This window comes from Brassica napus, chromosome A6, assembly GCF_020379485.1.
Source record: "Brassica napus cultivar Da-Ae chromosome A6, Da-Ae, whole genome shotgun sequence".
Taxonomy (NCBI): Eukaryota; Viridiplantae; Streptophyta; class Magnoliopsida; order Brassicales; family Brassicaceae; genus Brassica; species Brassica napus.
In genome coordinates, this window is record NC_063439.1 from 28908870 (window position 1) to 28935101 (window position 26232).

Consider the following 26232-nt stretch of genomic DNA (forward strand, 5'->3'; position numbering starts at 1 on the left):
TTACACGAACGCAAAATCGTTATATGCACTCTTTCTTCTTCCCACTACTTCTCTTGGGTTCGATATCAATAGTGTGATCCATGTTGCCGCCTTGGTCGTGGAGAGGAGATTATGGGCCTTTACGACTAAACTAATTCAGTTTTGCTTCAAAGAAGCTTTTTATTCCCACTAAATGGCCAACGGATCTGGACTCTGGATTAAGATACTATAAAAGCAGGTCTAGAAAAAGAGACCTACGGAGGAAGCAGAGTCCCCTGCATTTTTAGAATATTCTAATAAAAGAGACTATTATATAAAGATCTGTTGATGACTATTAAACAAAGATTCATTCTCGCTTTGTTAATATTTAGTCTGGATGGCAAACACAAAGGACACAATCTGACTGAATTTCTTCCACCATATCTATCTATCTATCATCTTTGCCTGGTAATTTACAAATCCATCTCTTCCTCTGTCTCTGTGCTAAATTTGCATTCCATATTTTTTTTTATTATTATTTTTTAGATCGTGCTATGTGCCCTGCTCTGTTTGACAAATTGATTTGTGAGGGGGAGGCGAACTAAGTTGGTAAGGGATTGAATTATGATTACCTGTCACGTTTCACTTACAAGCCGAACCATATTTCTAAAACATGCAAGTCTTTCCGCGGTTTGTTTCAGCACAAAAGAGAAGACACAATGAAGCATAGCGGTGGGAACCAAGCATGCTTCGTTCTTGGTCAAAAGACCCCAAGCATCCGAGATCTCTACTCCTTGGGACACAAACTAGGCCAAGGACAGTTTGGGACCACCTACATGTGCAGAGAGATCTCAACAGGGCGTGAATACGCGTGCAAGTCTATAACAAAACGAAAGTTGATTTCAAAGGAAGATGTGGAGGACGTGCGGAGGGAAATTCAAATCATGCACCACCTGGCTGGTTACAAGAACATTGTCACCATTAAAGGCGCTTATGAGGATCCACTGTATGTTCACATCGTGATGGAGCTCTGCTCAGGTGGGGAACTTTTTGATAGAATCATCCAGAGAGGGCACTACAGCGAGAGAAAAGCAGCTGAGCTGATTAAGATCATTGTTGGTGTTGTTGAGGCTTGCCATTCGCTTGGTGTCATGCATAGAGATCTAAAGCCCGAAAATTTCTTATTGGTGAATAAGGACGACGACTTCTCTCTCAAAGCCATTGATTTTGGGCTTTCCGTGTTCTTCAAACCAGGTTAATTCATCATGTTTCAGTAAGTTATAGAATTTTCAAACTTGCTCAATCTGAAACTTTCAGGTCAAATATTCGAGGATGTGGTTGGAAGTCCTTATTACGTTGCTCCTGAGGTTCTGCTCAAGCACTATGGACCAGAGGCTGATGTGTGGACCGCAGGGGTCATACTGTACATATTGGTGAGCGGAGTCCCTCCCTTCTGGGCAGGTACGAACCCAAATGAAACAACTGATGATATATGGTAATAAAATACATTCTCTAAGTATCTTTTCTTTTGTTTCTAACACCAGAAACACAGCAAGGGATATTTGATGCAGTGCTGAAGGGACACATTGACTTCGACTCTGACCCTTGGCCCCTGATATCTGACTCCGCAAAAGACTTGATCCGCGGCATGCTCTGTTCCAGGCCCTCTGAGCGCCTCACAGCTCATCAAGTATTGAGTATGTTTAACCAGTTCCTACTTGTTTCTCAGGTATATGTATGATGTATCTGCTTTCTTACCCTGCCAGACTTTTGCAGGGCATCCTTGGATTTGTGAAAATGGAGTTGCGCCAGACAGAGCACTAGATCCTGCCGTGCTTTCTCGTCTTAAGCAGTTCTCTGCCATGAATAAACTAAAGCAGATGGCTTTAAGAGTACGCAAAGCTTCTGCTTCTTTTCTTTATGAAGAAATATCCATAAATGTCTTCTTCTGCTGTGGTTCAGGTAATAGCTGAGAGTCTCTCTGAAGAAGAAATAGCCGGACTAAAGGAAATGTTCAAAGCAATGGACACGGATAACAGTGGAGCGATTACATTTGACGAGCTAAAAGCTGGGTTGCGAAGATATGGTTCTACCCTCAAGGACACTGAGATCCGTGACCTAATGGAGGCTGTAAGCACTCTAAACTTTGATCTGTGTATCTATCTGCTTGCAATCAGTATGTTAAAACTCTGTGACTTACCAGGCAGATATTGACAAGAGTGGGACCATAGACTACGGTGAATTCATTGCTGCAACAATCCATCTGAACAAATTAGATCGTGAGGAACATCTCCTCTCAGCCTTCAGCTACTTTGACAAAGATGGGAGCGGCTACATCACAATTGACGAGCTACAGCAAGCGTGTGCTGAACAGGGGATGAGCGATGTCTTTCTAGAAGATGTGATCAAGGAAGTCGACCAAGACAATGTGAGATACCTAATCATATCCACTGGCTTGGAGATGATATGGTCAAAGGCCAAGGGATCATTTTCTTCTTCTTTGTTTCAGGATGGAAGGATCGATTACGGAGAGTTTGTAGCGATGATGCAGAAGGGCATTGCAGGAAGAACAATGAGGCAAAGCATAAACATGAGCCTCAGGAAAAATGCTTAGTGGCTAACATGCAATCTCACGGTTATGTACAGGTTAGGCTTTCTAACTAAGGTAAATTCCATCAAAATCTTCCTAAACTGACAGTCTAGACCGGTGTGCGTGAATCCCTCGTTGTTGACAGAGCTGAGCCACGAGATGCAAACGCTACAAAGCTCCTCCGTAGGAAATATGGTTTGCGTAGTCGTCTGGATCCTTCCTAGTAATTGTAGAACCAACAAAGGCTAAAGTGTACTGCTGATTATGTGTATTAACAGATAAACTGAACCAACATCATGACATATGAGATCATTGTAATTGGACTTTATATGCACACATCCTATAAAAGAAGATTACTGTACTGATGATGACTATACATGCAGTCTCTCTTCCCATTGTTTGATTCATGGGTTCAGATCTTATCGACTGATTGTACACGTTTGTTACAGAAACTGAAATGTTGTGTGATGCAACAATAAAGGAAGAACCTTATAACTCATCTCGTGAACCACTCTTGCTTTCATATGATGCGTAAGCTTTGATTATTGAAACATACACGTCGATGCCCTTCAAGTACTCAGCTTTACCCAAATACTGCAACAAATCACAAAACCACCTGCGTGAGGGAATTGACAATGATGAACCAATAAAATCACACATAAATAAATATGCACCTCGTTGTGGTCATGAAGCAAACTGGGGGTGTTTGAAATGGGAGAGAACCCAAACGCGGGAACGCCAGCCATCCGGAAGTAGCGAGCATCTGTTGATGCAGGGAAAACCTCAGGCTTACTAGTCCTACCTCCGGCTTCCTTGACAGCATTTCCAAAGAGCCTCCACCACAGATTTGAAACATCTGCTGCTGTAAGGAGCGGATCCCCCGAATGCTTCCGCTTGAACTGCCTCAGACATTGACAACACCACAGCACTTTTGTCTATAATTTGCATGGATAGAGTAGAGACATCCAACACTGCTAGGCTTGAAGAGGGAGGAGAAAGGGAGATTACCTCAAAAGACATGTTGCGTGCAGCGGGTGCCCATTCCTCCACCAAACGTCTTTCAAGAGCTTCAGAGTCAACATTGGGTGGGATACGAATGTCGAAACCAGCTTCTGCTTCAGATGGTTGTAGATTCATCACGAAACCCTTGGAGAGAGAGAATAAAGAGTCAGATGAATTTCATAATAAAAGACATCAACTATCAAGAAAATGGGAGGAGAGACAAGTAAGTTACAGTAGGGGAGGGAGTGCCAGCCTTGAGGAAGGCCATGTTAACGGAGACGACGTCGCCTTCAGCAGTGCCACCAGCTTTGAGCAGATCGAATTGGGAAGCTCTGAATCGACGAATACTCTCAATGCTTTTGAGGAGATTCTCAATAGCAGAGTGGTCATAGAGCTTGGCACCGTGGCCAGGGGGTCCTTTAGCCTTAATCACAAGCCACCAGGGACTCCTCTCTCCATAGAATACTCTGTAACTCTTACTAGGCGATGGCAGACCTGAAATAAAATGTCATTTTGCTAGTTAACATATACATAAAAAGGGATGTTTTCCTTTCCTTACTTACCTTCGTCGAGCACGATTCCGATCTTCAAGCTCTTGAAGAGGTGGGATTCAGCGAACTTCTCGGCTCCATCGTGGCCGCCGAGCTCTTCATCGGGGACGAAGGAGAGATAGACGGATCGGAGTGGGTGGAAGCCAGAAGCCTGGAGCTTGCGTATGGCCTCGAGGTACTGCATCCCAACGCACTTCATGTCCTGCGAGCCTCTGGCATAAATGTCTCCTTGGTTGTCCATGTGAGCGTGGAGCGGGTGGTGTGTCCACTTGGATTCCTCGAAGGGAACCACATCGGTGTGGGAATTGAGGAGAATGGCAGGCAGGGTTGGGTCAGAGCCTACCCATTTGAGGAGAAGATGCGGCTTTCCCTTTACGAACTCGTTCGTCTGAGATTCGAGTGACAGCGACTTCGCCTGAGAGTTTAAAAAGTCAACGGCTTTGTAGTAATCGGGTTTTGGGTGAACCGTGTCGATTCGTAGATACTCCTGGAATCTGGAGACTATCGCCTCCCCGTCGTCAGCAGCCGCAGAAAGGATGCATAGAGTAAGAATAAGAAGACTCATCATGGCGAAGCGCAACATTCTTCTCCAACTGAATTAAGGCAGGGAGGGACGTCGCCGTTATCTGAAGAAAGAAAGCCACGAATGTCAGTTTTGTGAATAAAAGAAATAACAAGGGCCAAAGCAAGAAACCAAGCGAAGCATCCCTTTCACTCACTCACTCAATTTGAATGTATGAGGTAAGTAACTTACCGTAAGTTACACTGGCCTTCTGGCATACCACCTCACTGCACTCTACTTCCCGTAAATGACATCATATCCTGAATTTTATTTTATTGTCAGTTTCTCCTAATTAGTTACTAGTTGATGATAACAATGGTTTTGCTTCTCTTGTTATATGATCTTCATCGATGACAACTTCCTCGCAAGTTATTATTTATTATGCTTAGGGAGTTCTGCATTTACAAATTACAATCATGACTGGAAGAGAGAATATAGGCAGTGCAGAGTAGTAATTCTAATGATCGCGGAATCTCATCCTACCATTCTTAGCTTCTATAACAATAATCAATTACCACTCAAAACCTAGGATCTTCTGTCAATAATACAAAAACTAGAAAAACAAAAACAAAAGAAATCACAGTTTTCTGTTCTGCTCGCAAACTTTCCTTCAGGTGCTCCAGTGTCAAAAAGTATAACTAAACCATCCTATTCTATTCACCCATCATTGGACCCATACACGTATGGAACACGGTGCTTAACACTTGTGGTACTTGCGAGTTGATGTGCTCACTCCGCACAAGCTCCACCAACAACTGGAAAAAAGTTGGTGCATACCTCTTGAATGAATCTCCTTTCAGACCCCTAAGTGCCTTCAGCACCGCAACCACTAGCGGAGACCTCGCTGCTGCTTCTTCCTTCGCTGCCGCTCCCATGGGAAGAATCCAGTTTTTGGGCTGCTTGGTTTCTTCCAACTCTGCACCCTCAAACACTGTGCATTTCAGGTACATCTTCAGAATTTTTACACACACTGTAATCAGTTGAGACTCTATACTTAGCTCCACGGACACTCCTGGATTGTCTGTTAGTATGTCCTGAAGAACCTCCAGGTAGTTCTGGTGGGTGTCGTTTTCGAAATGAAGCATGGGAGGTTCAGAGAGTTCCAGGATAGAGCATGCCCTCCTTACTTTCTTCTGCAGTATCAGATCAGAATTTAGCTGGTGGGCGTGTGATGTGATTGATGAGAGTATCTCCAGTATAACTGCGACATGAGATGCCAACAGTGACTGCTGATGGACTCGGTAGAGATCGGTCACTACCTGAAAGCAGGATAAAATGGAGTAGTGTGAGATGGCAACATATCGTTAATTCTGTATCAGGGCAAAGTAGAGCATACACAACCAAAGCTTGGCAACTCACTGCAACAGTAAAACATTTTTGTACATTACCTGAATAACTTGTAACTGGACGGTTATGTGACTCTTTGTTCTTGAAACAACATACGACATAGTTTGCAGGCTATCCTCGTCCACATTATCTTCATTACTAAAGTCCTGATCAGACAATGTTTCCTCATCTTGAACGTCATCTATGATTCTCAGTATCTTCATGAAACTAGACAATGTCAATGAAGCAGCTTCTTTCACAGCCAAAAATATCTCCATCCACTCGTCTTCTGAGAACCTCCCACCCAATTCGTCTGCCAACCGCAGCAACGCCCCGATTCCAGCTACTGTAGGACCCTGAGCTGGACTTCTTATAAGACCAGCAAGTAGTGATACCACACTAGAAAGTTGAGACCTAATCACAGTAAAAAAACTGACAAATAGGTCCACCAGAGACTGTGCCGCCATAGCTGAAGTCTCAGAATCCCAAGAAACCCCATTAGAATGTGGACCATATGTGGATGGCAATGAACTGTGTTCATCTTTATCTTTAGAAAGTAGATCTTTCTCTCCCCACAAACTGTTAAATATAGGATAAATAACAGAACTGAAAACGCCGATCCAGAACGTTTGTGAAAAGAGATGGCCATGATCCTTTAAAATATTAAAGAGCACTTCCAAGGAGCTTTTACGAATTGCTAATCTGGAATCAGAAGTTAGCTTAGACAATCCTGTAATGAAATCAAAGAAATTAAATCAGTATGCAGGGACATGTCCTTTCCTACCTTCCCAGTAAATCAAATATCAGAAATTAAATCAGTATGCAGGGACATGTCCTTTCCTAACTTCCCAGTAAATCAAATATCAACTAAGTTGGACGAAACATCAACTGAATAAGTATCTTATAATAGCAATTCGAAAACTTTAAGGTCCCCAGAATATCTGTGATGCGTTTAAATCGAGGTAATATTCACAGATTAAAAATATAACAGATTACCTGTGAGCAAAGGAACCCAATATGATATGTTCTCATCTACTTCCATAAAATTTTGGATATTTGGTGCGCAGTCATCTGTTACTGGAGTACTGGGACTGCTAGACCTACTCTTCTCATTCCACACAAGGCCTCCGTCTGCAAGTTTTAGTGCACAAAATCGTAGAAACGCAATAGCATTCAGGCTAACATCGTTGGTAAACTTGCTGTTAGTGAAAGTTATAAGACATCTAACACAATCAGTAAAAGTTGTTGCCTCCGTCTCTGTGATATATGAAAAATACTCTCGGACGATTTTTTCCATTGTCTCGAAGGCCAACACCACAATGTTCTTTCTTTCATCAGCTGCTGCAGTTGTGAAAACCTGAAAGGAGATTGGTCACTTAGTAAAACATGTCGACCACCAGAGCATGCCTTAAAGAAAAAATACACAAACAGATAAACGACTTCGCATAATATTTTGGGTCCAGCGTTTTTCCTCTTAACATGAGATCAATCATATATGTGGCTGCTAGGATAATAGAATATACCTTGAAAACACTTTTCCACCCTGATTTCACATTACTGACACGGCTGAGTACCATTTGAGAAATGCACCTAACTATTAGTTCTCTAATTTCAGCAGAACTGCTTTTCTGCATAACAATGACAAACGGTCGAAGAAATTCATTCTGGAAGTTGTAATTAGCTAGCTCCTCGCGTTCCAAGAACTTCATAGAAAGCTGTCGTAGTGAGTCCATAACGAATATTGCAACAGAAAGATTCTCTGATAAGCCTACAGATACAAAAAAATCTGACAGGATGCTCCATATGCGTGACCAGACTAGCCTGATGCGGTTCATGTTGTAGTGGCTGAACAGCAAGAAAACAAAGATGTAAATATGCAAGTTGAAATCTTATTAGTCAGGTGTTCAAAAAAAAGAAAAGAAAAAGAATCTTATCAGTCAATCAAGGTGCAAAAGCGATACCAATTCCGTAGCCAAGACAGATGTATTCAATATGTCCATTTCTCATTCAACGTGATCTATAGAGAGAGTATGTAAAATCTTACGCGATCTCAACTAATTTTGTGAGGCTAAATACTCGAGGATCTGTAGGAGACTGCAGTTCTGACATAGAGACTTTGCACAGAGCTTTGACAAATGCTACTATGGCTTCAGTCTTCAACCGCTGGCTATGAGCATACACATTACTCAACTGAAAACTCCCGATCTGGTCAAGCAAATTCAAGTTTGCAATGAAGTTATTGATTTGATCCTGCCTCACAAGGGCCGACACATTTGGTCCAATCGCACTGCTGTCGTATGAACCCCCTCGAACAACTGCCATCATTACCGGATTCTGGAGGGCTCCTTTTTTCTTCAAATTAGGAAAACCCAAGGCTTTCTTCTCCTCCGTCTCGGATGATGCAAAATAAGATGCATCGCTTGGAGCTCCCTCACCCAATAATTGCAAATGCTCAATTCTGGAAAGACAAGTCAAAATATGCTCCCAAGCATCTTGCAAGTGGTTACCATCTTCAATGGCAATTGATATGATAGCCTGGATAGCATAAGAAATAATAATGAAGTTATGAAGAGGTGAGTCACACGTGCTCCTCTTCATCAAGGGAGGGAGAAGATTTACACTAAAGAAACAAATAACAACAAACCGTGAAAAGAGAAAATTAAAAAGCATGATGTAATTAAGTGAGTATGCCTCAGAATACTTTTCTTTGTGTTTACTCCTTCATCTGAGGAAAGCAAAACAGAAAATGACACTTGCTTTGATTCTGAACAACGATTTCCATATTAGAAACTTACTTTAACAGCATCTACATTCTTTTGCTTCATATCTCCTGCGCAATGGAGATTTGTGAACTTGGCCATGGAAGTGACAAATGCATCTCTTTGCGTTTGCATACCCATAACTGCTGTAACATGAACGGCATACCGAAAGCCTCGTAAGCATTCAACTGCAGCAAGCCTGTCATCATTCTGATCAAGTGTAACACTGAATGCGGCAAGCATTGGTCCCCAGGAAACATCAACCATAAAACGCAATATTGCGACATCTGTGACGACATGGTAAGCTGATCTACAAGACCGGAAAAAAAAATCCAAGTCATGAGATCAATAATTTGACTGCAGATCCAAAAAAATTCCTCCACGGTATTTGTCAACCTTAATCCTCAAAAAGAGAGTTTATCAGGAACACACAAGGTAAACTAAAGGGTGAATATGGTTTATTTACGTTACAGGAAAAGCCTGGTTTTAGATTGGTTTGCTAATCTTACGACCCGCTCAGCAACATCATACTAAGAACATCAGTCGTCATAATCCTTCATTAGAATCCATTTTACAATCAATACTATCTAGTCCTATGGTCTCGTGTTTCATTTAAAACTAGACCTTAAGTGAACGGTAAATGATCTTACTCTGATTTTCCAGACTTCGACCTGAACTTTTCTTGAATATGCTTTATAAGAAGACCATTAGCCCCAACCGCTTTTTCTTCTGTTTGTGTCCAGTAAACCAGGTTGAGTATACCGTCTAGACCCAGTAGTTTATTCAGGCCGTTGGACTGCCTGCTTTCTGGAGCAGAAGAATCAGAACTCATCTTTATTTCATTTTTGACAACTTGGTCATAAAGCGCACCAAGGTACTCTTCTGGAAGATCTTTGCCATCATCAATGCCTCGGTTATTTTTGATAAAATCAGCCTTGGTCATCTGATGGTTATAAACAAGAAAATCAAATATAAAACGTGTAATTATACACTGTAAATCTTCTACCAAAAAAAAGCAGTCTCCAATATTCATTAACAATTTCTGAGTACAGAAATAACCATTAAATGCTTAACAAAAGTAAATGCAGTCCAAAAGCTAACATAACATGGATTGAACGAACTGTGACAGCCAATAAAACTAACCTTTTCTTTAACCATAATATTATGGGCATCAGTGTTAAGCATTATCACAGAGTATGCAAGAACATATGCTGTGTCCGCACTGCTGAATGAATTTGGATTGCATTTGCAAAATCGTTCAGCAAACTTTTCCATTATGCGGTCAATTTTCTGTGCTTCTCCAGGAAGCCTGAACCCCCTTAAGAAAAACCTAATTGCCTCACCAAAATTCATCTCCTTGAAATCAAACGAGTCCACATAGGCATGCATAACTTTCATTGGAAACTCCTCTCTTTCACCTAAATAATCTCCAATCATGGTTGGATTCAAGCTTGTGGTATCCCTCAGGAACGACACCACCTCATCTGGGGAGCTGCCAACCTTTTTAGAGCTTATAAGAAACTCAATGCCCTTTGAAGGCTTTCTGTTGAATAGAGCGACGCCTTTCTGCACATAAACCAAGAAAGATGATAAAAGGAAACTCACATCGCCTAATGGGATTAAGTAACATTTTAGTTCTTTTATGAAGCAAAATAAGACCTGGAGTTCAATTTTGTACGCCCTCCTCTGTTCAAGAGTTGCAGCCTCTGATGACTCTGAACTCAAATCTGGGTGAAAGTCATGATCTGCAGTTGTCCCGTCTTCTTCATTTGGGTTGGAATAATTGTCTCCAAGTGCTTCATTTTCTACGCTCTTGGGCAAAAGTGATTCTCCCACGCTAAATTGTTGGTCCATCCATGTTCCCATTGCCTTAATAATGCTAACCAAGCACTTCACTGATTCGTGCCTAAACGTAATGTCCTGGACAGCGGTCAAAGTGGTCGAGGAACCAGGAGGAGGCCCAAGAGCAGTTTTCAGAAGACCGTTGACTATCCTGCAAACATTTGATAGAATTATAAGAGCTATAATACATGTTACTAATGTACAGGACTAATAATGGATTAAATATCAACCGTAGGCTACGCTGGTGCCTGATCGATAACTAGAGTTTTCAACTAAGAATTGTAATCTGACAACATCTGGAATGCCAATTTCGGAAACAGATAACAGCAAAACTATCTGGGGAGACATACAATAAAAAAAAAAAAAAATTTGCCAATACCTTTCGAAGATGTTTGGTGACTCCACATCACAGTCAAAGTTGACAAATATGTCAATGATTAGGTACGGGTCTTGGCAAATGTTGTCAAGTAGGCTGAGCACAGTCATTTTTTGCAAGAAACTTGGCTGAAGAACATTTTCAAGGACTCGGAGGACAAGCATGGGGAAGAATATGCCTACTTCTGATTTCATGCCCGATCTATATTTCCGTAGTAAGCTGGTGAAGATAGCACATTGAAGTTGAAAAATAGACATTACGGAGAGTGCGCTATTCTTTAACAGCGACAAGCAAAGATACTGCTTAATGGCATTTAGAAACCTGCATATTTTAGGGGTTAGCTCTAGGATGCTCATATAACACAGACTTTGTAGAATCAAAGATAAAACTTGCCTTTCGTCAGAGCGCCAAATTGGGCCACCGTTATCAACTATAACTTTGAGCAACTCCAGAGACAAAGTCTTGCCCCTCACAAGAATCTGATCGTCGGTGTTCTCTTGTGACGAGAACTTCATGGACAACTTACATAGATTTTTGAACAAAAGGAATCCGTCTTCCCTGATCTTGCTTGTGCCCCCATCCTCAGGATTCTCGCCTGGTTCTATGACTAATCTGAAATCCGGGGGAGGAGCAGCTTCTCCGGCCGTAACTACGTCGTTAATGAATCCCTGGCAAATATGAACAGAGTTCCCTTCGTTGACATTTTTATCTGTGATGGCAAGCAAGTCGTTGACGTTAACCGTTTTGAATGATGATACATCCATAGAATTCGCCTCGGATCTGGTGAAGACGATGATCATAATCTGAGCTAGTACAGATTTGGCGCAGATCTGGTTGGTCCCATTGAATCCGCCGAGATACACGTTGTAGCAAGTCCTCACAAGATGGAGCAAACAATCGCCTCGAATCATGATGAGAGGAGATCTGACAGCAGCGAGGAGGACGCGGAGGACTGCTAGCTCAACTGACTCCTCGCCAAGGCTGTAAACCTTGCAGATCGCGTGGATGAGCTTGTAGAGAAGAGAGTCGGGAGACGAGGAGCATACCTCGCCTCGGAGGAGGGAGAGGGAGAAGAGATTGAAAGAGCAATCGAGAGCAGGCTCAACAACCTTGGTGTATGCGGTATCAAGGGAGAGAAGGAGAGTCTCAAGGACAGCATCCGAATCGGAGGTGGAGAGACCAAAGAGAGGCGATGAAGGATCGGGAGAATCGGAGAGTGATTCGAGCTTGTCGAGGACAGATTTACAGGCGGAAACCAGGAATGTATGCTTGCGCCAGGCGGCGTTTTTGATGATTTTGTCCAGTGTTGGCCCAACGACCCGGCCGCATCTGGTGGCGCCACCAAGGTTCTGCGACGACGACATGGGACGCCGACGGATCTAACAACACATTCAAAATAAACGGCCAATGAAATGAAATGGAAATGGAAATGCAATTTTCTTTTGGTTGGGAGTTTAACTAAGCAAAGCCTTCAACTATTTGCCTATCCATCTTTACTCTCAAAACTATTTTTATAATGAAATAACCCTTTAACAAAGATGTTGTATAAGTAACGTTAACCCTCTGCGTCTAATGAAGTTTAATCCTTAAACCACTTCTGTTAAATAATAGTCAAGTGTTATTATGACACTTAATTAAAATGCATAACATAAATACAATAAATTTATTTATATGACAAATAAAATAGTTTATTCAGTTTTTTGTAGTATTGTAAAGTATATGAAATGTTTAAAAAGTATTAAAATTATGGTTTTACCGGGTTAATCGGTGTCGGTCCACGGATTAATGGCGGATTTTTTTGGTTTTATTGGATTTTAATTAATAAGTTTTCATTGAATACAAATTTTGTGGAAACATATGAGTTTGTAAAAAATCTGACAGAATGCTACATGAAAAACATAAACCATTCCAGATTATTTTAGACCACTATATTTACCAGTTCGATCACAGATCTGGATCGGATATAAAAACATTTCTTATATCTTAATTCGTTTATAAATCACATATGTACTCCGCTAAAAAGAGTTCAATAATTTTAAAAAAGAAATTTCTTCTCACCATTTAAATGATATTGATGCACTATTAGTCATCATCATTAATATTTATGAATATATAATTTGTACTTTAAATATTCCGGTACCCATTCAGTTTTTGGTTTGATTTCAATTTTGGATTCTAAAGATATATGATCTGCTCGGTTCTTTTTTCAGTTTGATACGATTCGATTTGAGATTTCGAATAAATGTACTTAAACTTATACTCTTATATAGAAATTCATCAAAAATTTATATTGAATTTCGAAAACAAACCCGCGCTTTCCAAGCGCGGGTCAAAATCTAGTATTTAATTATTTATCAATTTGACTATATTAAATATTTCTAAAACTTTGAAATGAAAACATTTATAAACTTTTAAAAAGGTAAATGGTTAAATTTAGATGATATCAATATAGATGTAGTATAGTTTTAGTATAAATATCTACTATTTATTAAATGAAGTTTTCTATTCATATGATTGTTATCATTTGTACTTTTTATAACCAAAATTTTAAACTACTAGTCACATAATTTTTGATGTGAGTTTGTTTGACATTTTTATTAATTTATAACTGTTTTAAAGTTTTTAAAATAACATAAGAAAAATCTAATTTTTATTCTAATATATAAATTTAGAAAAAAAAATTATATAAGATATACAAATTGTAATCAAATCTTTATTGTTCAATAGCATTAATTTCCATATTTATTGAAGATCTACACTAGTTTTATATTGTGTACTTTTATAAAATTATTTTTATGTGTATTAGTCCATATTCTTATAATATAATATTTTTATTTTATATATAATATATATTGCCATAAGCTACTAATGGATATCCTACAATATTTGGTATTAAAACTTTAATTTAAAATAAATGGGTAGAATAATATCCTAAAAAATAAATCTGAATATAAATTTTTAGAGTTTCATACATTACTTGTATAATTTTTTTTATTTATAGTTTAAATTTATCACTTTTGCATTTCTCTTTGTATGATCAATTGCTTTTACATATGTGGTTTTTTATCATTTTGAACCCAATAGGAAATTTCATTAAAATTTTGTTATTATTAGAAAAGTTGGAAATATTATAAGCCAAAAAAGTACATATTTCATGTTTTTATTTGGTTTTTAAAGTATATAAAAAAGTGTGTGTTAAATTGTTATGTTTGTGTTAAATTGTTATTTTTGTGGGCAATCTTCCACGTTTCATATATGGATTGCAATCTTTAAAGCTTGCCAATTATGAAGGAAATTTAAAGGAAACCATAAGCAAATGAAATAAATGGTAGCTAGTATATTAATTTATGATTCTATTATACAAAATTTTAAAATATTGTTGTTACTAAAAATATTATACTGCAGATTTTTTTTTCTTAACTAAATGTATACTACTATTAATTTTTCAAAATATTTATATTTAATTTTTGGGTACAGAAATATATGTTTCCTAAATTCGTTGATTGGAATTGCACGATGTGGAAACATTAGTATTTGTTATCCAAATAGCAAAATGTGAATGTACCGATTTAATATAGTCATACTTGCCAGTTGCCACTTTCAAAGAAAAACTCTCCTCGTTGATCAATGGATCCCCCCCTTATAACGTTTCCTTTTGTTTCCGTATACAACACCACAATAACATTTTTAAATATTTGTAAAAAGTTTCAACGTTTATTAGTGTCTGCAATTCAGTTGTATCCTTTTCTTGTTATTTAAGAAAAAAGATTCAATATGTCTATTGTTAATATATCTAAATGAAAAATTAGTATATGAATCAAATATTAATTGAAAATTATTGAACTTGAACTAATTTTCAAAATTAGTATATACATATTTTAGTTGTCAATTATTTTATATTAGTTGTTGATACATTCTATTACATATTGTAAATATAAATACTTTTATGGGATATATGTAAGTAAGAGATTATCAATTTTCATGCTGTTTTCGAATTGTGAAGCATTGGTTCCCGCAATAAAATGAATTAAAAACATGAAAATCCCAAAATAGCAGAAGAAACTTTGTAAAAATAGGTTGGTGGGAAGCCTCAAATAGAGATCCATGCCACAAACTGTTTTTTTTTTTAATGTCCTGATAATCCTCTCCTCCTTATCTTTTTCTTTATTTTCTCCAAATAATTAAGAAAGTAAAAACTCATGTCTCATCTTTATTGTGCATGGTTACATTGATTCACTCATAAACCAAGCTTCTTTGTTTGGCTTCAAAATGGCGTCCACTCCTCCGCAAACTTCTAAGAAAGTTCGTAACAATTCTGGTAGTGGCCAGACCGTTAAGTTTGCAAGACGAACATCTAGCGGACGTTACGTGAGTTTATCCCGAGATAATATTGAATTATCAGGTGAGCTTTCAGGAGACTATTCGAACTATACCGTTCACATACCTCCGACGCCTGACAACCAGCCAATGGCCACCAAAGCCGAAGAGCAGTATGTATCAAATTCCCTATTTACTGGTGGTTTTAACAGTGTCACACGTGCACATCTTATGGACAAAGTCATCGATTCAGATGTGACACACCCTCAGATGGCTGGTGCTAAAGGTTCTTCATGTGCCATGCCTGCTTGCGATGGAAATGTCATGAAAGATGAGAGAGGAAAGGATGTAATGCCATGTGAATGCCGGTACGTAAAAGTTTATCAACATTTTTATTTAATATAGTTGTTTCACAAGACAATAAAGAGGTCTCTGATCAATTACTGGTTTGTTTAGGTTCAAGATCTGCAGAGATTGTTTCATGGATGCCCAAAAAGAAACAGGTTTATGTCCAGGATGTAAAGAACAATATAGAATCGGAGATCTTGACGATGATACACCTGATTTTTCTAGTGGTGCTCTTCCTTTGCCAGCTCCAGGAAAAGGTCAACGTGGCAACAATAACATGTCTATGATGAAAAGAAATCAAAACGGCGAATTTGATCACAACCGGTGGTTATTTGAAACACAAGGCACATATGGTTACGGTAATGCGTATTGGCCTCAAGATGAAATGTATGGTGATGATATGGATGAAGAAATGAGAGGTGGAATGGTGGAAACAGCTGACAAGCCATGGCGGCCGCTGAGCCGGCGGATCCCAATCCCAGCTGCCATCATAAGCCCGTATAGACTACTAATCGTTGTTCGTTTTGTCGTGCTATGTTTTTTCCTAACTTGGAGGATTCGAAACCCAAATGAGGATGCAGTATGGCTATGGTTGATGTCAATAATATGTGAGCTTTGGTTTGGATTTTCATGGATATTAGACCAAATACCTAAGTTGTGTCCCATAAACCGCTCTACCGATCTAGAAGTTCTTCGTGACAAATTTGACATGCCTTCTCCTTCAAACCCCACAGGGAGGTCAGATCTCCCAGGTATTGACCTCTTTGTGTCCACAGCGGATCCTGAGAAAGAGCCACCCCTTGTCACTGCCAACACTATTCTTTCCATATTAGCTGTTGACTATCCAGTGGAGAAAGTGTCGTGTTACCTTTCTGATGATGGAGGAGCCCTTTTATCATTTGAAGCTATGGCAGAAGCTGCTAGTTTTGCAGACTTATGGGTGCCTTTTTGTCGCAAACACAACATTGAACCCCGGAATCCAGATTCATATTTTAGTCTCAAGATAGATCCAACAAAGAATAAGAGTAGGATTGATTTTGTGAAAGATAGGAGGAAGATTAAGAGAGAGTATGATGAGTTCAAGGTTCGCACCAATGGCCTCCCCGACTCAATACGAAGAAGGTCAGATGCATTTAATGCAAGAGAGGAAATGAAAGCTCTAAAACAGATGAGAGAAAGCGGAGGTGATCCAATGGAACCTGTGAAGGTCCTCAAAGCCACATGGATGGCTGATGGTACCCACTGGCCAGGAACTTGGGCAGCCGCTACTCGAGAGCATGCCAAAGGTGATCATGCTGGAATTTTACAAGTCATGTTGAAACCACCCAGCAGCGATCCTTTAATCGGTAGTAGCAACGATAAGATCATTGATTTTTCAGACACAGATACTAGATTACCAATGTTGGTGTATGTGTCACGTGAGAAGCGACCTGGATATGATCACAACAAGAAAGCTGGAGCTATGAATGCACTTGTTCGTGCCTCTGCTATTCTCTCAAATGGACCTTTCATCCTTAATCTTGATTGTGATCATTACATCTATAACTGTAAGGCCATTCGAGAAGGGATGTGTTTTATGATGGACAGAGGTGGGGAAGATATTTGCTACATTCAATTTCCACAAAGATTTGAAGGTATTGATCCTTCTGATAGATATGCGAATAACAACACCGTATTCTTTGACGGTAATATGCGTGCTCTCGACGGTGTTCAGGTTCATATCCAAACCACATGTTTATATTTGTTGATTTATAAGAAAATATTAATTTGAATATATATATATATATATATATATATATATATATATATATTTTTTTTTTTTTTTTTTGCAGGGACCAGTTTATGTTGGAACTGGTACTATGTTTAGGCGATTTGCTTTATACGGTTTTGATCCACCCAATCCGGATAAGATTCTTGAGAAGAAAGATTCAGAAACAGAGGCGCTAACCACCAGTGACTTTGATCCAGACCTTGATGTCACACAACTTCCCAAGCGCTTTGGAAACTCCACACTCCTAGCCGAGTCAATTCCTATTGCAGAGTTCCAAGGTCGCCCATTGGCAGACCACCCAGCGGTCAAGTATGGCCGTCCTCCTGGAGCCCTTAGAGTCCCCCGTGACCCTCTTGATGCCACAACTGTCGCAGAGTCTGTTTCTGTAATCTCTTGTTGGTATGAGGACAAAACAGAGTGGGGAGACAGAGTCGGATGGATTTATGGGTCGGTGACAGAGGACGTTGTCACAGGGTACCGCATGCATAATCGTGGATGGCGCTCTGTTTACTGCATCACCAAACGAGATTCTTTCCGCGGTTCTGCACCCATTAATCTCACAGATCGCCTTCACCAAGTGTTGCGATGGGCCACCGGCTCTGTGGAGATATTCTTCTCTAGAAACAACGCCATTCTTGCCTCAAAACGTCTCAAGTTCCTCCAACGCCTTGCATACCTCAATGTCGGAATATATCCCTTCACCTCTTTGTTTCTCATCCTCTATTGTTTTCTTCCAGCATTCTCTCTTTTCTCTGGACAGTTTATAGTACGAACACTTAGTATCTCCTTCTTAGTTTACCTCCTTATGATTACCATCTGTTTGATTGGCTTGGCGGTTCTAGAGGTCAAGTGGTCGGGCATCGAACTAGAAGAATGGTGGAGAAATGAACAGTGGTGGCTTATCTCCGGAACAAGCTCTCACCTTTATGCTGTAGTCCAAGGAGTCCTCAAAGTTATTGCAGGGATCGAGATCTCTTTTACCTTAACGTCTAAATCCGGGGGAGATGACATTGATGATATATACGCAGATTTATACATAGTGAAATGGTCATCTCTAATGATACCACCCATAGTGATAGCAATGGTAAACATAATAGCAATTGTGGTAGCGTTTGTCAGGACGATATACCAAGCGGTGCCACAATGGAGCAAATTAATAGGAGGAGCTTTTTTTAGCTTCTGGGTGTTAGCACATTTGTATCCTTTTGCAAAAGGATTAATGGGAAGGAGAGGCAAGACTCCAACAATAGTTTTTGTGTGGGCAGGTCTAATTGCCATCACTATCTCTCTACTATGGACGGCTATTAATCCTAACACCGGACCTGCCGCTGCTGCTGAAGGTGTCGGAGGTGGTGGATTTCAATTTCCTTAAAACATTTATATATATATATACTAGGGTGGGCCTGTCATATGGGCGGAAAATAAGAAAAAATAATTTTTAAATTTATCTTAAATTGTGAAAATTATTCTAAAATAAATTTATTATTCATTTTTTAATTTTTATTAAAAGTCACATCTTTATCTAGCTAATAAAGAAATTTCTTTTTTATTATATAATTATTTTACATTTTCTAATAATTGTATTATTCTTATAATTTGCTACGGCTGAGTTTTCCTATAAAGTTGATTATGTGTTCGTATTTTGTTTTGTTCAACATATATTTGTATTTATATTTATATTTATATTCATATTTATATGTTATAAAATATAAGTCATTAGGTAATTTAGAATTATTTCAATGTCTTGTTGATAAGCATGTTCTTCCAGCTGTGAAAACATGTTTACAGTGAGTGCTTAGAGTAAGTTGTAATAAAAATGGTTAGATCGTAGCTATAAAGATGTATTGAGGTGTATTATTATGAGTATGACTGAATATTTTATCTATTAAATTTAATTTGATTCATTAGCGACATAATAAAAAATTCTGAATATCCATAATCATTAGAACAACCAAATATTTAAAATCAATCTTTATTAAAAACGAAACAAAACACAAATATTAAAAAAAATTAGAGCTGAATATCCTCTCTCCTTCTACTTTTATACAAATAGATATATATGTACAATTAAATATAGTTTTAAATGTATCATTCTATATAATTATTATTTTAAAATATAATTTTACTAATTTTATTTGTAAAATTATTTATAAATATATTGAACTAAGAGAAGAAACTTATAAATAAGAAACTAAAGCTTTTCTAAAATTTGTGTGTTTTATTTAATTTTGGAATTTATGGAATATAAAGTTTCAGTGGTGCTATTATATGCTATTAATAAAGAGATTCAAAAGCTATTAGATGTTGTTAACTGAACATCATTTTAGGCCTAATCAAAGCATTGGATTATACTATACACATAAGGAAAATTCGAAAAAAGTATCAAGTTACATGTCGAGGTTAATCTAGTCTTGTTACGCATGCCACCGTTTAGGTTCACAAATTATTTTAAAACAATGCACACTTCCGCTCCAAATTTGTATATTCACCTAAATACTCCTTTTAAATAATATATATTCACAACTATGTAAAAATATTTATTAAATATGCCAATCCGTTAACCGCAGACATAATCTGATAAAACCCGTAATTCGCATGGACCGTGAAACTCACCTTTTAAAGGACCTAATATTTATGTGTCCGTCATAGTACTCTTTGGGCCAGACCAGCGGATCTTAGGCCCGCTTGACACCTCTACGGCTTAGGGTAATGGGCTCGAACCCATTTTAAACAGAATCTATTGTGACCCTAATTTAACAACCCCTACAAAAACAGTCGGGGTGGTTTGGGATTTTTCAGGGTATGGCATTCTCGATGAAGCTGCAGCATAAACCTAATTCTTACAAGGTACAGAGACGAGGAGATAAATCCAAATCCTGGTCCGAGCTTCCTCAAGATCTCATAAATTCAGTGTTGGAACGCCTTGACTTTGCTGATTCTCGACGAGCTGAATCCGTATGTTCGTCTTGGTACTCTGCTGCGAAACGATGTGTGGCGAAAAAGCAGATCCCTTGGCTGATTCTCTTGCCCGACGAAGACGACAAGATCAACAACCATTGGTGCAAGCTGTTCAATCCCGGGGAAAAGGACAAGCTTTACAAAATCCGAGATGAGGATGTTGAATTCGCAAACAGTTATTGCTTAGCAACATATGGTAATTGGCTCTTTATGGTCGATTATTGGTATAATCTCTACCTTTTGAATATATTTACCCATGAGAGGATTGATTTACCTCCGGTGGAGTCGCAACTAGGAACGACAAAGCTGGAGCGAACCTTAAAAGGTTGGTTTTGTATTTCGAATGGTCATCGCAAAAGGAATCGCAAAGATATTAAAATAGTATCACCTGTGTTTTGGATTGACGAACACACCAAAGAATACCTAGTTTTGTGGGGATTTGGCGAATGGTGTGTAGCTTATTCCAAGAAAGGAGATACGTTCTGGAATCAGATTCAAATTCCCGTAGATTATGGTTGTTCTCACATGGTTTACAAAGATCAAAAGCTTTACTACCTCCTAAAGGACTACATTGGTAGTAATGGTTTTATCAAAATATTCGACTTCTCCGGAGAGATTCCGCGAGAGACCTTTCAGTGTGGTGGTGTTCCAGGCAACATCTCTTCACTTGATCCAACAGGAAATTCATGGAGGATTACCAATGCAAAACTTGTAGTCACAGTAACAGGAGATGTCCTCTATGTTGAAAACTGGGCAACACTTTTCACTTCACTCTGGTCCTTCCGCGTCTACAAGGTTTATTCATCAGGTTTGTTTAACAAGTATGAACAAGTTGATTCTTTGGGCAACGAGGCAATGGTTTTTGATCTAGGCATCACTGTGCTCGCTAATGATGACATTGTGGGTGGTTTTAAGAGAAATTCCATCTACTACAAGACTACTTGTCGTGGAAAGAACACTACTCAAATTTGTCTCTTCAATTTCGAGACAAAGGAGATGGAGCCGCTGCACAAGTTTGATTGTTCGTCCCAAGAACAACTCGCAAGATCTCTATGGTTCCTACCAAGTTTCAAGCAGACATAATTCATCTCAACTACTGTATGTTGTTTTATTTTTCTTTGGTTTCCTAAAATCCTCTGCTAACATCACAACTGCTATGGTGTCATCTGGTTTGGTTAATGACTTCCCTAATTATTATAATATATAATAAAAATCTATTTTGGTTATTGGGTAAGTTTCGGTGAGGAGATAAATGTGCTACATAAAGCATATACTGAAATGAGATGAATTAAATAATTAACCGGATCCCAAAATATCAGCCTAGATGAAACGAATGGTATACGTTATGTGAAACTTCTCTCGCTCGCTTTTAAGAGATTCTTGATTAGTCTATTTCCTTCACTAAACGGCAAGATCATTCATGCCAGTGTCTACGAATTATGGATGAAAAGATAAAAATGATAACCCTGACATACAAATGATAAAACTCAGAGGCAGTTAAGTAACCTTGAATAAAAACTGCTAGGGTTTAGGGCTCAGTCACTGGTTCTATCAAGTTGTTAAGTTTGGTATCGTTCAATATGTATGTACTTTCCCACTACTAACCTTTGCTGTCCCATCCTCCTTCCTACATGTCTTTTTTTTACTATTCCTCTCCTTTGGCAGATGATTATAAAGTCTCTCACTGCCCTCACTGCCCTCATTCTTGAATCTTGAAGCCTTCGGTGTCTACTGTGAAGGAGGGTTTAAATGGGATTGTGGGTACGTCTGAGGCTTCTCTTTTTTTTTTTTTTTGACAAACCACAGTACTATAACAATGAAGAAGCATGTTTCATCTTTGATGAACTATATATGATATGGCATCTTACCTATTTTGCCTGTGATTTTTGTAGGTACCCTTACTTGGCAGTTGTTCTAAATTTTAGCCAGTCATGGGCATTATACTGTCTGGTTCAGTTCTATGGTGCAACAAAAGATGAGCTTGCGCACATAAAGCCCCTTGCCAAGTTTCTAACATTCAAGTCAATCGTGTTCTTGACTTGGTGGCAAGGTGTTGCCATTGCTCTTCTCTCTTCCCTCGGTTTGTTCAAAAGTTCCATTGCACAGAGCTTGCAGCTGAAGACTAGTGTTCAAGATTTCATCATTTGCATTGAGGTACATGTCTTTTTCGAAATGAATCGTAAGTTTCTCTTTAATACTTGTGCAGATGGGTATTGCTTCGGTTGTTCACCTGTATGTCTTCCCAGCAAAACCCTACGGTCTACTGGGAGATCGCTTTACTGGATCGGTATCAGTTCTGGGGGATTATGCATCGGTCGACTGTCCTATTGATCCAGATGAGATTAGAGACAGTGAGAGACGAACAAAGGTCCGCCTGCCACATCCTGACGTTGATATCAGAAGTTGTATGACCATCAAAGAAAGCATGAGAGATGTGTTCGTTGGTGGAGGTGAATACGTGAGTATTCCTCGTAATAATTCAATAAAAAAAATGATTTTTTTTTTCTAATCTGATGAAGAGATTCTGATCAGAAAGAGGATATATCTATGTTGTAGATTGTGAAAGACGTGAGGTTCACAGTGACTCAAGCAGTAGAGCCTATGGAGAAGAGCATAACAAAGTTCAATGAGAAACTGCACAAGATCTCGCAGAACATAAAGAAACACGATAAGGACAAGAGAAGAGTAAAAGATGACAGTTGCATGTCATCATCATCATCTAGTCGGCGAGTGATTCCCGGGATCGATGATCCGCTTTTGAATGGGAGTTTTAGTGACAGTGGAGTTACAAGGACTAAGAAGCACAGGCGAAAGTCAGGGTACACGAGTGGGGAAAGCGGGGGAGAGAGCAGTAGTGATCGAGCTTATAGTGGATTTGAAGTAAGGGGTCGTAGATGGATCACGAAAGATTTAACTTTAAACATTCAAGGAGATTTTATCATAAACATCCGAGATTGATGCGACCACCGGGTGTTGTTTCTCCTCAACGTGCAGGGGTTTTTGCAGGGCACCTAGAAGCCGTTAAGTATTGAATATATTTGTGTACAGATTTGAAGATACATAACGTACAATGAGGCATGATTTTTTTTATAAAAATGGACCTTCATGTTGGCTTTGTCTTTCTAACAAAATGATGATGACATTATAGTTTATTCCAAACCAAGTAACTACAGGTTGTATACTTTTTTATTTGTAAGTTTCCTTGCAGGTTGCAGAAAAGCAAAACATCCAAAAAGGGACGAGCATGACTTCTGGCCGTGGGAGTGCTTGGACATTGACTAGAAGCGATTATGGGAAGGATGTGCAGATGACAAAGGTTAAGGAGATTGATAGAGCACAATGTATAGAAACACACCTATATTGATGAAACACGAACCTCTTACTCGAACTCTATTACAAGTATTTATACTACTCTCTTCACAACTAACAGCCATAACTAAGTCACAAACCGAATCAGTTACAACGCTCTCCACGTCAGCTTCTTACTTATTTCCCTTGTGAGGGGAGATTAGAGATACTCGCTGTATCAGTTCATGCTGAAGGTGACACAAGCATGGATCATTACGATGAGCATGATGATATGGCATTGCAGACGAACAAGCCCTTGTTGCCTATTGATCCCGTCGTTGAACTTAGCAAGAAAATGCAGAAGCAAGAGATGGGTACAAAGAAAGAAGAAGGAACCAAGTGCAGCACTTGCCACACGTTCGTTGGGGAAGCTAAGCAATACAGAGAGCATTGTAAGAGTGATTGGCACAAACACAACTTGAAGCGTAAGACTCGTAAACTGCCTCCTCTTACTGCTGCTGAAGAATGCATGGGTGAGATTGATATGGACGACTCTAAAGCAGATTTGAAAGACTACTCTTTCTGAAATTTACTGATTTTAAATTTAGTGTCTTCTTTGTTGATGTTAAATGCAATATCTTGTAGTCGTATCAATGTTTTTGCCGGAAGAACAAGAAGCAGCTTTGAAACAACTAAGAAAGAATCTCAAGTTCAAGGCTAAACCTGTCCCCAACTTCTACTACTACGAGGCGCCTCCAGCGAAACCTGAGCTCAAGAAGTATATTTAGAAACACAACTCGTATATATTTGCTTAGCTTAGAGCTCAGCATTGTTCTTTCTTGTGACTTAAGTAGCATGTTGTGTAACTTTCTAGCTTCCTTTGATCCGTCCCAAGTCGCCAAACTCATTCTTTCTCGGAGAAAAAGCTTCAGCGATGCAGTCCGCGAAGAGGTTCCGAAGACAGCTTCCAACCGGAACCGACACAGCACCGGAACAGTTCAGAACAAGAACACAATTGCTGTGCATGACAGCCCTCGTTTCAGATCTGGCAAGGGTAAAAATGGACTGAAACCAGTCAACGAGTGAGGCTTGAAATGACGATGATTGATCCTTTGTTGTTGGTCTGTGTTATACTCTCAGTCTAACTTTGATCTCATCGGGGAAAAATTTAAAATCAAAACAAAGACTCTTTTTTGTTTTTTTATATCTCAACGGTAACATATGTTGAATTTCCTTTTTTTACCAAAAAAACAAAAAAAGAAATATTGACACGTGGACTTTCTTTATAAACAAGCATGTTACTACTAAAATTGCAAGGCGACAGATAAGTTGCGGTGATCTTCTCCAACATTTAACAATGATCAACTTCTTTCTTTAATCACTCTGTTCTTCTTCCTTTCTCCAACCTCTCAAATTCAAAAACCATGATTTTACCTAGAAACCTCGATCTATCTACATGGCGATTCCCAGAAGAACACAAGGACGTCAAACCCTAATTTCAAGAAACGGCAGAGTTTCTCCAAGTATGGTGATGGTCGTTCTTCAAAAACTTATCCTTCTTACAAGAAGAACAGGTTACGTTCACCGCGGTTCTCCGACGATCCCCAGAAGAACACAAAGACGTCAAACTCTAATTTCAAGAAACATGTTACGTTCACCACGCGGTTCTCCGACGATGCCCATGTGGTGATTATCTGCGGCGCTGTGACTGAAGTCCTCAGATTTTGGTACGGTTTTGTCTATTTCTGGGTTCCTGCAGAAACACCTTCTCGATTGTTTTCTAATCTCAATTAGGGTTTTGGGTGTTACAAAGTTGTGATTTTCAATTGTTTTTGCTCTTGCAATTTCACTTCACTTCCGTAGATTCTTTTGGGGTTAATTGAAAAATTAAGTGAATTTGTGGCTAGAAGAATAAGGTAAAACTCTCTTTTGTTTGTGTTGATGTAACTTTTGCAGGGGATACTTGTGTTACAAGGGATTTTCATTCTATCCTTTTCTCTCGCAATCTGAGTCTCTCTTGCTCGCTTAAGCAGAATCCGCCATCGAAAGAGGTACTCAAAGATCTTAAACTTTTGCGTATCACTGATAAACAAAACGTAATCAAAGTTCTAACAGTTTGCTTAGTTTTATACTTACTTATACCTCTTCGTAGACTTATATGGATTTTGTTTTGTTCTATAAAGATTATTACCCTCTTCGTAGACTCATTTCTATCCAATTAAAAATATTTTAAGAATTCCACTTTTTTATTCAAATTATTAGAGCCTAATTTAAACCCATTTATACATTCTCAATTAAATCTTTAAACCTTTCCACACCTTAATATTTTGTTCAAAACATATTCACTATCAGTAATATGTGTAATTATTACATATTTTATTAAAACTTTTACATCTTTAATTTTGTAAGGCTTTAGGTATAGGGTACAAGAGAAATAGGGTACATGAGATCATGGTTATTAGGAATTAAGATGTATTTGAGATAAATGGGTATATGAGATAAAAGGGTACTTGAGATTTAGGTTTATGGGATTAAGGATACATGGGATTAGAGGGTATTGGAGATTAAGGATATTTGAGACAAG

At 38.8% G+C, this 26232-nt stretch overlaps 5 protein-coding genes and 1 pseudogene across 7 annotated transcripts; 4 read left to right on the forward strand and 2 right to left on the reverse strand.

Moving 5' to 3' along the window:
* Nucleotides 1-207: 207 nt before the first annotated feature.
* On the forward strand, nucleotides 208-2909 carry LOC106435540 (calcium-dependent protein kinase 26). Of its 2 annotated transcripts, XM_013876438.3 has the most exons (9): nucleotides 208-426; nucleotides 660-1212; nucleotides 1276-1419; nucleotides 1503-1655; nucleotides 1735-1850; nucleotides 1921-2088; nucleotides 2162-2386; nucleotides 2468-2604; nucleotides 2694-2909. In XM_013876438.3, the coding sequence occupies exons 1-8, from the start codon at nucleotides 307-309 to the stop codon at nucleotides 2570-2572; spliced, it is 1584 nt and encodes a 527-aa protein (XP_013731892.1). In that variant the 5' UTR covers nucleotides 208-306; the 3' UTR covers nucleotides 2573-2604; nucleotides 2694-2909. The 2 variants fall into 2 exon arrangements, 1 of the variants encoding a protein (XP_013731892.1); XR_007314371.1 differs by lacking the exon at nucleotides 2694-2909 and having other exon boundaries at nucleotides 2166-2386.
* LOC106435544 (aminoacylase-1B) lies at nucleotides 2892-4814 on the reverse strand. Its single transcript, XM_013876448.3, has 5 exons — nucleotides 4114-4814; nucleotides 3783-4045; nucleotides 3557-3694; nucleotides 3223-3447; nucleotides 2892-3142 (listed from the first exon to the last, which is right to left on the reverse strand). Exons 1-5 carry the CDS (start codon nucleotides 4682-4684, stop codon nucleotides 3038-3040), a joined length of 1302 nt encoding a protein of 433 aa, XP_013731902.1. The 5' UTR covers nucleotides 4685-4814; the 3' UTR covers nucleotides 2892-3037.
* A 192-nt stretch (nucleotides 4815-5006) lies between these two features.
* Nucleotides 5007-12455, reverse strand: LOC106435538 (brefeldin A-inhibited guanine nucleotide-exchange protein 1). 2 transcript variants are annotated; one of them, XM_013876435.3, is made up of 11 exons: nucleotides 11360-12455; nucleotides 10970-11287; nucleotides 10408-10741; nucleotides 9892-10314; nucleotides 9399-9691; nucleotides 8785-9058; nucleotides 8034-8524; nucleotides 7513-7834; nucleotides 6986-7346; nucleotides 6052-6719; nucleotides 5007-5922 (listed from the first exon to the last, which is right to left on the reverse strand). In XM_013876435.3, the coding sequence occupies exons 1-11, from the start codon at nucleotides 12328-12330 to the stop codon at nucleotides 5317-5319; spliced, it is 5061 nt and encodes a 1686-aa protein (XP_013731889.1). In that variant the 5' UTR covers nucleotides 12331-12455; the 3' UTR covers nucleotides 5007-5316. The 2 variants fall into 2 exon arrangements, with proteins under 2 accessions (XP_013731889.1, XP_013731888.1); XM_013876434.3 differs by having other exon boundaries at nucleotides 10970-12455.
* Nucleotides 12456-15121: 2666 nt separating this feature from the next.
* Nucleotides 15122-19306, forward strand: LOC106435531 (cellulose synthase-like protein D4). Its single transcript, XM_013876428.3, has 3 exons — nucleotides 15122-15651; nucleotides 15740-17345; nucleotides 17464-19306. The coding sequence occupies exons 1-3, from the start codon at nucleotides 15236-15238 to the stop codon at nucleotides 18772-18774; spliced, it is 3333 nt and encodes a 1110-aa protein (XP_013731882.1). The 5' UTR covers nucleotides 15122-15235; the 3' UTR covers nucleotides 18775-19306.
* Nucleotides 19307-20166: 860 nt separating this feature from the next.
* LOC106435552 (probable F-box protein At4g22165) lies at nucleotides 20167-21586 on the forward strand. Its single transcript, XM_022688066.2, has one exon. It carries the CDS (start codon nucleotides 20205-20207, stop codon nucleotides 21441-21443), a length of 1239 nt encoding a protein of 412 aa, XP_022543787.1. The 5' UTR covers nucleotides 20167-20204; the 3' UTR covers nucleotides 21444-21586.
* A 98-nt stretch (nucleotides 21587-21684) lies between these two features.
* LOC106435532 lies at nucleotides 21685-23473 on the forward strand (annotated as a pseudogene).
* The last annotated feature ends 2759 nt before the right edge of the window (nucleotides 23474-26232 follow it).

Coding starts and splice junctions, on each gene's coding strand:
- LOC106435540 (XM_013876438.3), top strand. CDS start 307: ATGACTATTAAACAAAGATTCATTCTCGCTTTGTTAATATTTAGTCTG. Junction 427..659: donor CTATCTATCATCTTTGCCTG/GTAATTTACAAA, acceptor GGTTTGTTTCAG/CACAAAAGAGAAGACACAAT. Junction 1,851..1,920: donor TAAAGCAGATGGCTTTAAGA/GTACGCAAAGCT, acceptor GCTGTGGTTCAG/GTAATAGCTGAGAGTCTCTC.
- LOC106435544 (XM_013876448.3), bottom strand. CDS start 4,684: ATGTTGCGCTTCGCCATGATGAGTCTTCTTATTCTTACTCTATGCATC. Junction 3,695..3,782: donor CTGGCACTCCCTCCCCTACT/GTAACTTACTTG, acceptor TCTCTCTCCAAG/GGTTTCGTGATGAATCTACA. Junction 3,448..3,556: donor CACGCAACATGTCTTTTGAG/GTAATCTCCCTT, acceptor TGTCTGAGGCAG/TTCAAGCGGAAGCATTCGGG.
- LOC106435538 (XM_013876434.3), bottom strand. CDS start 12,330: ATGTCGTCGTCGCAGAACCTTGGTGGCGCCACCAGATGCGGCCGGGTC. Junction 9,059..9,398: donor TCGAAGTCTGGAAAATCAGA/GTAAGATCATTT, acceptor CCGGTCTTGTAG/ATCAGCTTACCATGTCGTCA. Junction 7,835..8,033: donor ACAAAATTAGTTGAGATCGC/GTAAGATTTTAC, acceptor CTTGCTGTTCAG/CCACTACAACATGAACCGCA.
- LOC106435531 (XM_013876428.3), top strand. CDS start 15,236: ATGGCGTCCACTCCTCCGCAAACTTCTAAGAAAGTTCGTAACAATTCT. Junction 15,652..15,739: donor GTAATGCCATGTGAATGCCG/GTACGTAAAAGT, acceptor TGGTTTGTTTAG/GTTCAAGATCTGCAGAGATT. Junction 17,346..17,463: donor GTGCTCTCGACGGTGTTCAG/GTTCATATCCAA, acceptor TTTTTTTTGCAG/GGACCAGTTTATGTTGGAAC.
- LOC106435552 (XM_022688066.2), top strand. CDS start 20,205: ATGGCATTCTCGATGAAGCTGCAGCATAAACCTAATTCTTACAAGGTA.